Source organism: Ruditapes philippinarum, unplaced genomic scaffold (assembly GCF_026571515.1).
Source record: "Ruditapes philippinarum isolate M1 unplaced genomic scaffold, ASM2657151v2 ctg73_1_1_1_1, whole genome shotgun sequence".
Lineage (NCBI taxonomy): Eukaryota > Metazoa > Mollusca > Bivalvia > Venerida > Veneridae > Ruditapes > Ruditapes philippinarum.
The window spans coordinates 1,908-15,031 of record NW_026857427.1 but is presented as its reverse complement, the minus strand read 5'-3'; the positions used below and the strand labels follow the sequence as shown (position 1 = coordinate 15,031).

Here is a 13,124-nt window from a genome sequence, read left to right as displayed (position 1 = left end):
AGCCTACAGTACTTTAAATGTCAGTGGTTCTACTAAGGTGCCCTTTTGTGCCTAAAATAATGCACAGAAGGACACCCGAGGTCTTCCTCCACCGGTAAAGCTGGAAAAGTACCATATGACTTGAGTGAATACTGTGTTGGTGAAACATTTAAACATCCTTCACACACACCCCACCTACACCCCCCACATACACACATGATATAAATTTGATCAAATGACCATTGCAATGGTTCATTGTTTATGTGTTTGTTTAATATGTATCTCTAATTATATAAATATATAACACTATAATTTTGTTTTATGGTTATAATCTTTGAATTAATTAAGGAATGATACATTTTATGACATATTCAATTGTATTTGTAAATAGTGTGATACACATGTAGTAATTTTTTAAAACACATCTTAAGTTGTATTTTTGTACATTGGTAGATTTTGCTGAATAAATGAAAATAGAGTTCATAGTGTTTGTGAATGAAATCTTCCTTATTCAATTATAAATGACACAAAGGTTTGTAGAATGATTTATTAACTGTTGGGAGAATAGGGCTTATTTGTACTCACCTGTCCTTTGGTGTAGCACTTTGGTATACAATGTATTTATTAAGTGCAAGTTGATATCTCCAAAACTATTGAAGGGAATGGGTTGAAACTTCACCGCCCATTCCCCTGATGAGCACAATTGTCCCATAACTCTATTAGTAACTTTTTTACAGAGTTATGCCTCGTTTGTAACTGTCAAGCACAGATTAATTGCATTCATGAGCTTGTTGTCTAACGGACAGATCTTGTTCATAATAATGTTTATGTTATGAGGCTAAGTTAATCATTTACCAGTGCTGAATATTTTAAATGAACTGTTGCTGAGATATACTTGTCCATTACAATTTTGGGACATATATCTTCTTATAATTATGGTAAAATTTATCTTATCATTAAATAAAGTATGAAAGAAATTTATCGTCGTAATGGTTAAATTTGAAGGATGTCATTTTTGACTAAGACATCTACCATTTTTAAAGGAACTCCACTGTTATGTTTCGTGTTACAATAAGGACCACCTCCGTGGTCGAGGGGTTAGAGTCGATGACTTCTAATCCAATTACTTCTCTGGTGTGGGTTCGATCGTCGGGAGATGCTTTGGTAGTTTAGCACTGAGGAAGGTAGTCTAGTACTGGTGTAACTCTCCAGGAACGATGGTTAGGAAACTACCCGCCAATATGACTGAAATACTGTTGGGAAAAGGCGTAAAATGAAACAAACAAACAAACAAGCAAAATGTTTTGTGTAATATTTTTTTTTGAGATAAATGTTTCATTTGATGTTAGTTGAGACAAATATGCAAATTTCATTTTATTCGCTAATTCTGTTTTTTCCTGAATATTTTTTTTGAATTGTAGATTAAGCAAAAGCCTTTTGTTTTTTACTCTAATTGGGCTAAGAATAGAACATAGGCTTTTCAATTTATTTCTTGTTATATTTCTTGATAACCCTTTGCAGATGATTCTGTTTTAAGTACCCCAACTGACCTATGTAAGAAATTCAAATTCTATGTTTATAGGCATTTAAGGACCTTATTGGAGTCGTCCCTTTGATATAAGGTGTTTTTACGTTTGTGACATCTTTAAATTCATTGGAAAGTAACATGCAATTAAATGAGAAATACATTTAAATATTCAGAATTATTTGGATTATATTTAATGGAATCCTTGTTAAGAAGCTAACCAACCTAAATAGATATTTTGTTTTGTGACAATTTCTATCACTTGTTATCATTTATATAATCAGATTATTTTGATATAAGTATAATGACATGTTTTGGAAAAATGTCTTGAATGGGTCTCTTTCCTTATTTGAATGACCATTTTTGATTCCACAAAAAAAAAATTGGACTGTATTTAGAATGTATATATTACTCCACCTATTTCAAACTTCAGAGCTTATCAGATATTACAAATTTACTTTTGCATATCCTTTCTAAAATATTTTGCCTCTTAGTAAATAAAATAATGTAAAATAAAAAAAATAAACATCTTAAAAATGTAACAATATTGAATAAAATTTAAATTAGTTTACTTTTATGAATTGTGATACTATTCATTGAATATTTATTATTTTATTGTATTGCATGTGTATAAATGTTAGAAACTTCTGAATGTATTTTTGCTGAATATATATGTAGCTGATTATTTTATTTGTATGTTTTAGGTCCAGAGAGAGAAGAACCAGATAGTATAGATCCACCAGATAGCATAGATCTTACTGGAGATGACAACGATATTGAATCTGCACAGCAAGGAATTATTTCTACCATCCCCAATTTTACACCAGCTGCTGGCAGCTGCAGTTTCAGTATTGTAGATGTTTCTTCTTTATCAAGCCGAGTTCCAGTAGTGGTTCCAGGCTATCTGTATGGACAAAGTATCGCAGATATACAAATGGTAGGAGCCAGTAGTTGTGCTGACGGTACAGGAAATGTAACTATGGCAGGGGAACCAGACAATCCTAATGCATCATGGGAGAGTTACGATTCAAATATTGATTATGATGAGGATGGTGATGAAGCTAAAGTTGTACAAAGTGACGTTAATGATCCTGCAGCATTTATGGCACCATCCATACCAATAAATCCATTGAAACATGTGCAGTTTAACAAGGAGTTCTATGGTAAAAGTAATTCGAGGATTGTTTTAAAGCGACATATATGTTCAATCTGTGGAAAACGCCTTCTGAAGAAGAGCGATCTAGATCGGCATATGCGAGTTCACACGGGAGAAAAACCCTTTTATTGTCCAGTTTGCCGGAAAAAGTTCAGCCAGAAACACAATGTTGTACTGCATAGAAGAACAAAAAATCATTAGTAGCATGAAGTCAAGAGGAAATATTATGAGAGGGATGAAAACTGTACAGACTTTGAGTATATCAGAAGGTCGATGAACGATGATATAAGAAACAGTAGTAGAAGAAAGAAAAGAAAATATCAGTAGTGAAGTAGTACAGAAAAAACTTTACGTAATCTTTTGAAACCGATAATTAACTATGCTCATGAGACTGGACAATTTATGACCAATTTTGATAATGAGATTAAAATATCACATATTAATGCAACATTGAAAACATTTACAAAGAAATACATGTACGTAAAACATCTTACAATAAAATTAGCAATAGTGATAATATAGATATTAGATTAAAAAAATGTGATGTTTTTAAAATGTATTTCCTATTCTTTTTATATCTTTGTTCGTGTGACAGATCTTTTTACATCTGTATAAATTTCATATTTTTAAACGGCAAACCTTCAGATTTTGTGACTATGAGTTTACACAAAATTATGGTGTTGACCTTGTTGTATGCAGAAATGCTTGACTTGTTATGTGGCCACCAAGCATTAGGTGTTTTGGAAATATTGGAGCCAAATTGCTCCAACCATCTCCAAAGTTGACCTCATACTCTTTTGCTGATTGTTTATTGAAATGTTCTGTATTGCTCCATTTTCAATAAGTAATTAAAGATGCATGATATGTTTGTGTTTGCAGTTTCATCTGTCCATTCTTCACAAAATACTTTTTTAACCTGACTCTCTGCAGTCCATGGTCCAACATCCTCTAATTTGACAAACCTTAATGACAAGAATGCATTTTGCCTACTATCATTCAGTGAACTTTGAAGCAGCATGCAGTTTTTCATGTGTGCGTTTTATGGTTTTTCGGGGTTATGGTCTTAATAGTTCAATATTTTCTTGCATTTTTCTTGTCTGTGCTATTCTCATGTAAGTATAATTCAATATTTTTTCTGAACTTTAATAGTGTGCATCATTTGAGTGAATGTGCAAGAATCTATAAATGTTTTTTAAAATGCTGATATTTCAAATTCATGAGTAATAACTGTTTCATCTGCTTCTTACCATCTTACCACATTCTCCTTTAAGGTAATATTCTTGTTTGAATAATTTGTATGAATAAAATCGTAAAAAGCATTATTAGACCGTATCAGTATATGTATCTTCTTATAATACATTACGTTTTACAATATTTGTTACTTGATACAAATTTATTTCGTTGATTTCTCAAGCATTCTTCTCCATTTTTATCAATTCTTAAAAAATTGTTGCTGTTTAAATTTTTTTTCAATTGTTTTAAGATATTCAAGACTATATATATAGTTAAACCATATTTGAACAGACATTTTCTTGGTTCAATATTTAATAAGGGGACATGGTTCCGCCGTTACCTAGTTTGTTAACCTTTGCCAAAACAGTGCGTGTACCACACGACATAATGTGATATGTGTTGGACAAAGAACCAATGCAAAACATGGTGAAAGCACGTGTTTGAACAATGTGAAATTTGGGAAGCTTCAATTTACGAGAAAAAAAATACTGGTTTCACATTTCGTGTATGGATTTTTCACTATTTGTACTTTGTTTCATGAAAATTATGAAGCTTTTAAAAAATGGAAGATAACATAAGATTGTCTTTAGTATTGGTTTTCTCTTTGACGCAGATCACAAAAAGTCAGGCGATATAGGCAGCATTCTTGTTTTGAATTTGTGCTGTATTAGAAACGGCCTAATGTATTTTAGTTTAAAGGAATTTCTGTAACGTGAAAATCAAACATCTTACAATGTAGACTCTGTAGGTCTACGTCTCTACCTGTAAGTTACCGCAATTTAGTATATTTGTGGCATAGAAAAATCAGTATTTTCTCCACCACTAAAACTGATGTGATGTTCCATGATTTTTGTTATAATTATTTTTTTTTTGACTTTATATAACATTAGCGGAGTCTATTTTGACATAATATATTCTTTTACCTTACAAATCATCAGCTTTCTATATGTGTAATTTTTTAAATAGAAATAAATTTAAATTAATTGAGTTAATTTGACTTTTATTTTCCTGTTGGTTGATTTTTATCTCATGTAAGTACAAAGTGCTCGAATGTATGTTTTTATGATGGCAATGTATCTGGAGTCCTTCCGGGTCCTAATTTGTCATTTAACTTCTAAACCACAAACACTTCGCAGGAATGAAATTCAAGACTTATATAAAGCAGTAAATATAGACTAATATATAAAACACATTTAAATTGTATGTGAAACTTCGATGTCTCAAGCTAGCTTGAATTGTTAGCAGGTAGCTTAACGTTGTGGATCTTTTTAAAGTTTTTTCTATATAAATACTGTTCCTATGGTCTTAGAGTCCCTTGTGGCCGAACGATTGCATTAAATTGTTGAGGCAAAATAATTTCAGCCACCCTTTAAACCTTGCGTGATTAAAAGAGGCGACTGAATGGGTTTGAATAACTAGAGTCTATGCATCTCTTAGCTCCAGCAATCGAGGTTGTTTTGACCACTGGTGTTGCTTTGAAGTTTATTACACCCAAGGTTAGCCAAAATCATCTTTCTTGTTTCGGCGACATGTGACCTATACTGTGTTGGTTCGCCATAAAATCAAACAAACTATGGTCTAAGATGGTCAGGAGCGGAAGGTCACTCAGACTTATTAGAAAAAATTTCTTCCGCTTCTACAAAAGCCCTAGACCCAAATTCTTTTCCACCCGGGGTAATTTGGTTTATATATGAAAAACATTTAAGTTTCTTCTGTGAAATTACAATGCCCTGTGCTTAAATAGATGGCCTCTGTGAAAAAAGAAGAGTGAAATGTTGTCATAAAAGGCATGCCCCAACGTGACTGGATTATCTATTGCTTCAGTGAAGAATTTCATGTGCACGACCTGGTGACCATCATTTTCTTTTGATATTATTTCCGTTTTGATTTACTTTTTACATGGTGTTCTAAACTAATTTTTGCAGTTTATATGGAGTGTGTTTCCTCATGTTCTTGCATGTTACCAGTACTGGATTCATAAGATAATTTTGGTTTTGAGCCAAGGTACAAGAGTAGAAGCGTATTCTATCTGTGTTAAAAGACGGACACTTTATATCTGTTAAGTCAAGTCACTGTTCCACCTTCTCTTTAAATAAATTAGCGCCGATAATCTCGAGTTTGTTATCCATTGGTCTCTGTTCTTTCATGACAATGGCCATTAGTCTCGCACCTCTGATTTCATTCAGAAATCTCGTTGGACTAGTAGTTTACAAAAATCAATAAGCATAATTTAGTGTTTTTCCGCACCACTCATAAATGGTTTTTCTACCTTGGTTACTAGTAATGTCAAATTATAAACAACGATATTTTTGCGGAAATTTCGTTTTAGACTTAACATGTTCATGTTACATTTCCTTATAGATTTCATGTAAAAATCTTAACAGAAGAACTCATTTTTGAAAAATTGGAAAAAAGAGAAAATCTCCATTTGATAAGTATTGTGTGTGCTGCATTTTCACCTGTATTTGCTTACTGCAAATCCACTGAGCAGTAACTGATATTGAATGGTAATGCTGAGAATTAACTGGTAACAAAATTGGAATTACATTAAGTCATATTAAAAGTAATTGGTAATATACCATTGCATTTTCCAATGTAATGTCCGAAGCTAATTATAGAAAGGATAACTCTGGAATTGCAATAAACATCATTACAAAATATGATAAATGTCAAAGGAATGTAATTTTGCCGAATGAGGATAACATTTTACTGAATAATTGCATTCTTTGATGGACTTGCATTTATTTGAATGAATAAAAACAATTTGAATAATAATGATATCTAATTGTGTAGGGATATAATAACGTACACATTTATAACAAATTATTATATATTATTCTATATCTTGTAGAAAATAATACTATAACGTGTAAAACTATTTAATGTTTTAATGGGATTTCTTTACATTAAAAGTAATCTAAATACAAATGAGAAACACTGCTTTGTCAAGGAAAATAAACAGTCCACAAATAATGAGTTGACTACTGGCATTAAACATTTACCAACAAATGAAAGCCTATATTAAAAATTTACAATGAGATGGAAAAATACGAGTAATTGAGCAATGTCATGATTAATTTCAAGTTAAGATTATGGAAAATCTATTAAACGAAAAATGGAAAATATTATTCTTGAATCCGAAATTTGAGACATACAACAGATTTTTCTATAAGGACAAACTTGTAAATTAATTCTAAAGGCGTAATTGCTCACGTTAGTATATAGACATACATACAGCAGATTGAAAATAACAAAACATTTTTTTTTTAAAAAAAACTTCATGATCTGTAAATGCTAACAGAAACATTTTAAGCGAATACAATTAGGGGTCACAAACCACAATTCCTTAAAGATGTTTTTGATTTTATATCTATTATTATATGAACAACATGCAAAGTTAGGATAAATTCTTTTATGTAATTTTCAATATGCTGAATATACATACAGATGTGTTGTTTTATTTATTGCAAATGTAAAACCATGTATGAAGTGCTGTTTGTAATCTGTAATAGGACTTCCCACGTTCTTCATCTGTACTTTTTATTTGTAAGGATTGGTTACGGCTAAAGAGTCTGTGCTTAGGGGGTATGTGAGAAGGTGCACATTCAATCATCTCATTTGAACAGACCTCTGTGATTTACAACTATTTATATTTGTTCTCAATGCTCGCCAGGGTTCCTTTATCAAGAATGATTTATTGTGTAACTTAATTAATTTAGGTCTAAAATATTTAGCATACATTCCGTCATAGGCCAGCTTAAAATATTAATGAAATATTGACTATAAGTATGGAAATTATTGCCATTTTGGAATAACCAACCTCAATTCATTAGCTAGATATATTATAAAAATGATGCGGCTAAAAATGATTATGATTTAATTTAGAATAAATTAATTTGAAATTACGTTTCAGTCAGCATTCGTCAGTCCTTAATTGGTTTGGTTTATTGCAATACGTTTATGCTGCTGAGGTTATCATGACAAGGTATTCTATTTTTCATGTAGTATTAAGTACATAATATTAAACAATGATATCTGACTTTGCTAATTCCTTGTATTTTGTTTGCATTTTTTCAGAGGACAAACCCCAGCAATACCAGCCAGTACAGCTCATTCCATACCCACCTACATCAAGTAGAGAGCCAGTGATATTCCTTCAACCAATCACAGACCAGGATCAGCCTATAACCACACCTACAGATGTTAAGTTAACGCCCACTCATGATTTATCCAGTCAGGCATCATTTACAACAATGCTTACATCATTTGATTTTGGCACTTCTCCAACTGTCATGACAAGTGATATTGTTCAAGATACGCCCACATCTCAGAACAACCAATCAAAATCCGGTTCATTTACGCAAACCTTGCCTAAGGCTGTTCCGTCTCCATTTGGAAGCCCATCCACTTTTGGACCGACGCCAATACCATTGAGTGGCAATGAAAGAATTGTTATTCCTTCTTGTGCAGATGAACAGTTCTTACCATTTACGAAAGAAAATTATGGCAAGGAAAAGGACAAATGGGTTTTAAAAAGACATATATGTCAGTATTGTGGTAAAAGGTGTATGAAACCGTCTGATTTGACCAGACATGTAAGAATTCATACTGGTGAATATCCTTTCGAGTGTCCTTCTTGTAAGAAAAGATTTAGAGAGAAGTTTAACTTAAACGCACATTTCAAGAAAGGTAGTTGTACTCCTTAAAAGCAAAGGCAGACATGTTTAAGTCAATGTTAATGTTATGGTTTGGATAATATTGTCAGCCATCAGTTTAAGTCAACCACACTGGAAGCACTGATGAAATTTCAGTTTAAATCCACGTTAGTTTCTCAAATGTGTTCAATGGACTACCCTTGTTAAAAAGTGACAATTTAGGAACGATAAAGATTAGTCTAATTTAATCACAGAATCAAACATATGAATCTTCCCCAAACTATTTTCTTATATTTTTTAGAAGTAATTATTTTTCTTTTTTTGCGTCAGTGTATCATTTACTTTCATTACCTCACACTGACTGTTATAGAACGAAAATAATATTTAATCACAAACAGAGACTAGACATTCGCCAAACTTGGTCGGTATTATCCTTGTTTGTTTCTTCATGTTCCATGTCTTAATATTTTACACGTAGTTTAGATTCTAGTTCGCCACGTTTAGACTAGAGCAAAGCGATACAGTCATTTCCTTTCTCAGATTGTACAAATTGGTCATGTTTGTGCCCCTTTTGGTTTTACCTGATTTTCATTAGCATCAGATAGAGCTTTATATACTGTCAAAGTCTATTTTCGAACCGCCTGCATTGAAACATTGAGTATTTTGATATCTTCTCTTGTCATGAGCCAAAAACGAGGTTGATCTTTACGGTTCATTACTTACATGTTGTGAACCGCTTTCATTGAAAATTGAATCTTGTGTGTTTTCTCAATCATCAAGCAAAACCAAACATTTTGTTTTAGGTTGTTGTTTACGGCTCGTAAAAGGGACTTCCAGTAAATATTTACATACACACACCACCTGATGCTATTTAATACGTCACGGCCTAGTACCAGATAAATGATTCAGCTTACGCAAGTGTGATCGCGATTATGAAAAATAGTAATTAATAACTCTTTGTTCACAGATTTATAAAATATATCCTAATCTGAAGTTGTTGGGTACATGAAAGCCATTCAATGAGTGCTTTTACACCTGATGCTGGTTGGCTGACTACTAATGGGCATGGAGTGGGGTTTTTTAATAGATGAATGAAATAAACATTGTTCTATTATCAAAATTTAAAGTGATGAAGCAAGTTTAAAAGTGCTGGTCAAGCAAGATATAGTTTGTATTTTTCTTTTCAATGAGGGTTGTGTTTAATTTGCTTGTAAATATGGCCGAATACTAACAACGTAAGTATATATATATAGTGTTACTAGTATATGTAAAGAACTATGATGCCATTGAAAGAACGTTATTTACACGTTGTACATTCTGTGAACTTATCTTTAAACAAATCTGCCGGTTGTCTCTTATATATATGTTTAATGCAACCTACAGTATGCATCTGCTTGGGTAACCTTCAGTGCAATATTGACATGGCTTGTCGGAGAGATTTAATAGTACGTTGACGTGTGTTCGAGAGGTAGAACTCTTGAGGACAATTTTCAGGATAACTTCGATCACATGCCTGTCATACAAAAAATATTTGCCCACACCAGCTAAAAATCATTGATGGAAGTGTCCATATTTCAATCTTGACAAGAAATTTCCTCATTTTAGGTAGGTAGAATCAATTACTGCCACCAGGTTAAGGGTTTCTATGTTGGATTTTACGTAAAATCTTGTGTAATTGCGCTTTATACTGAGCATTATGTTTGGGATGGGGTGTTGGGGGGACTGAAATAGAGAGTACTGCACCGTCCTTGCAACATCGGCCTTAACTCAACAACTAACACTCATCTAGAAGTGTCGCACATATTTATTGCTAAAAAGAAACATTATTATGTAAATGTATATAAATGAATAAAAGATACCTTCTATTTTGTATTGGCTTGTAACTGATACTATATATATGAAAAGGAAAGTTAAACAATGAAAGGTTGACACTATTGCGTTAAATTTTCATCCATACGGGACTGTTTCTTCTTATAGTTGTGGATATTGTTGGTGATTTATAAAATGAAAAAAAAAATATGTTGAATGAAAGTATATAAATTTGAATGCCAGTGCAATTCCATAAAGTCTACAATTGAAAAAAGTTGTCGCTCATTTTATAGCAGCATGGTAACACTGTCCGGTGCTTTCTTATCACTGGCTCTAGCCTATTTAGTTATGAAAATTACACATCAGTACTTTGTTTTGTTTTTCTTTGTGTCATTTTACGCCTTTTTCCAACAGTATTTCAGTCATATAGGCGGGTAGTTTCCTAACCATCGTTCCTGGAGAGTTACACCAGTACTTGACTACCTTCCTCCGCGCTAAACTACCAAAGCATCTCCCGGGGATCGAACCCACGCCAGAGAGGTAACTGGATTAGAAGTCATCGACTCTAACCACTCGACCACGGAGGCGGTTATCAGTACTTTGTGAGACACAGCAAACATAATTACTCCCTTCATATTTAACAGCGTCAATAACACTGCTGTTTTGGAATTTTTAATATTCTAAATAATATATTGTTTCTGTCAGGTTTAAAGAGATAGCTGTAGAACTATTATATACTGATGTGACAATTTTGCTTGTTATTAGGCCTTATATATAACACTTACTTGTTAGTTTTTATTTGTGTCGGAGTTTTAATTTATGTCTAATTATCAGTTCGAAATTATATTTTGTAATAAAAGTAAAATTATTAAAGCAAATTTCTCCCCACAGTGAGTTTGCTTGCCGTGTTTATTGTATAAATTATTTAGGGCTATTTTATTGTAATACCACTGTTTATATTTAATTAACTTTGATATACTGATTGATATGTTACTATCAATGTTACTTTTTAGCTCACCTGTCACATAGTGACAAGGTGAGCCTTTGTGCTCACAATACGTTCGTCCGTCCGTAAACTTTTACATTAAACGACATCTCCAAGTAAACCACTGAGCCAATTTCATCCAAACTTCACAGGAATGTTAGGACTGTTCCTTTGGTAGACACCTTTTAAAATTAATTACAGAATTTAATTCCATGCAGAACTCTGGTTGCCATGGCAACCGAAAGAAAAAACTTAAAAATCTTCCTTTAAGAAAAAACTAAGAGCAAGAGCTTAGATATTTGGCATGAAACAATAATTCCGGCGCCGAGTATAAATAATCTCAAAAAAAACCCTCTTTCTAAGTTTCCTGCTCGAGAACGTAGACAAATAATGTTACCGATGCCCTTTTGCAGTTATTGTCATTTTTAGAACATCATTAAGACTATCCTTTTCACAAATCTATATATATTCGGATTTGGTTATAAATGTATTTCAGTGAGCATTTTTAAATTGATTAAGATTGTCAGGTATGAAAATTATGTTCAATTATAATTTTACAGAAATAGACATTATTATCCTTTGGATGTTAATATTAAGTGTATAATTTTGTTATACATTGTAAACATCTAAAACCACGTGGTAGGATTTCTTTTAAAACGTATTTAGTCCGAGATTATTATTGATTATAGCCGAGATATTCTGATTGAGTAAGTCCTAGTGGATTCTCGTTCAATATATCCTATAGTAAATCGATCACATTTAAGGCTAAATTCTGGACAAAGCATATCCGGTATAGGAACTGCATGGCTATTTCTTTAAACACCAATGCAGTCCAAGTAAATTTAGCACAAAAATGATAATAAGCCCCTTGGAGCTTTTTATCAGCTTTTAATTAGAATATTAAAAAAAAATCCTGTGCATAGTACTTCCTGAAACCTTCCACCCAGAAATGAAATCCTGCAAAAATACATCAAAAACAACCTTAAAAGTACTCAGAAATGAAACTTCATGTACACAATTAGTGAAGATAAACTTAAAATAACCAGTATCAATTGGGATGACTTGAAATAGGCCATTTCAAAATTAAAAGAACTACTTTCTAGACTACAACGGGCTGGGTCTAATTCCGTACCGGAGTGACACAATCCGTTCTGCTTATCCGAGGTCCTTATCCGAAGTTTGACGGAAAGGGCCAGAAGATGTGTTAATCAGATTTTCAATGATAAAGGATAATTAATGAGGTGCTCTGAATATTGACCGATGATATCACAAGCAGCTGCTGTTAAAATTTAGTAGATTTACTGATTGACAAAAAGAGCCAATATTTATATACATTTTGTACATCATATAGCTATGGTGGCTAATTTGGAACGCTTTTGTGCATCGTGTTGGTGCTAGCGACCACTCGACAAAGCGCCAAACAGCGCTATGTTGGACTTTCGTCTTGTCGCCCTGTCGCTAACGATGCACACCAAACGTGTTGTCGCGATGTCACGTTGTCGCTCGGTTCAAATCGAATGTTTGGCCTATAAGCCAAGCGACAGGGTGACATCGCGACAACGCGCCACACGAAAACACGCCGTTTGGCGTGTTTGGCTAGAGACAAACCGACAGTGCGACAACGCGCGTCGCTTGGCGCTGAATCGTGTTGTCGCTAGCGACAAGACGAAAAGATGATGACGATATAGGATGGTTGTCGCTACCTACAACGCAACGGTCAGCGTACAAAGTCATCCACCATACATAGCAGCAGCATTTTTAAATTGTAATAACTCTTTTTGT

The 13,124-nt window shown here is 33.1% G+C and overlaps 2 protein-coding genes across 2 annotated transcripts in view; both read left to right on the top strand.

The window, feature by feature from the left end:
• LOC132749706 (zinc finger and BTB domain-containing protein 18.2-like) overlaps positions 1-4,880 on the top strand; it is a 53,905-nt gene extending 49,025 nt beyond the window's left edge. Inside the window, exon 5 of the mRNA XM_060739579.1 lies at positions 2,209-4,880. Coding sequence (XP_060595562.1) covers positions 2,209-2,861 — 653 coding nt within the window. The 3' untranslated portion in view covers positions 2,862-4,880. The remainder of the gene's footprint in view (positions 1-2,208) is intronic.
• Positions 4,881-7,921: 3,041 nt separating this feature from the next.
• Positions 7,922-8,599, top strand: LOC132749727 (putative transcription factor Ovo-like 1). The gene has a single exon (XM_060739624.1). It carries the CDS (start codon positions 7,922-7,924, stop codon positions 8,597-8,599), a length of 678 nt encoding a protein of 225 aa, XP_060595607.1.
• The last annotated feature ends 4,525 nt before the right edge of the window (positions 8,600-13,124 follow it).

Coding starts and splice junctions, on each gene's coding strand:
- LOC132749727 (XM_060739624.1), top strand. CDS start 7,922: ATGATATCTGACTTTGCTAATTCCTTGTATTTTGTTTGCATTTTTTCA.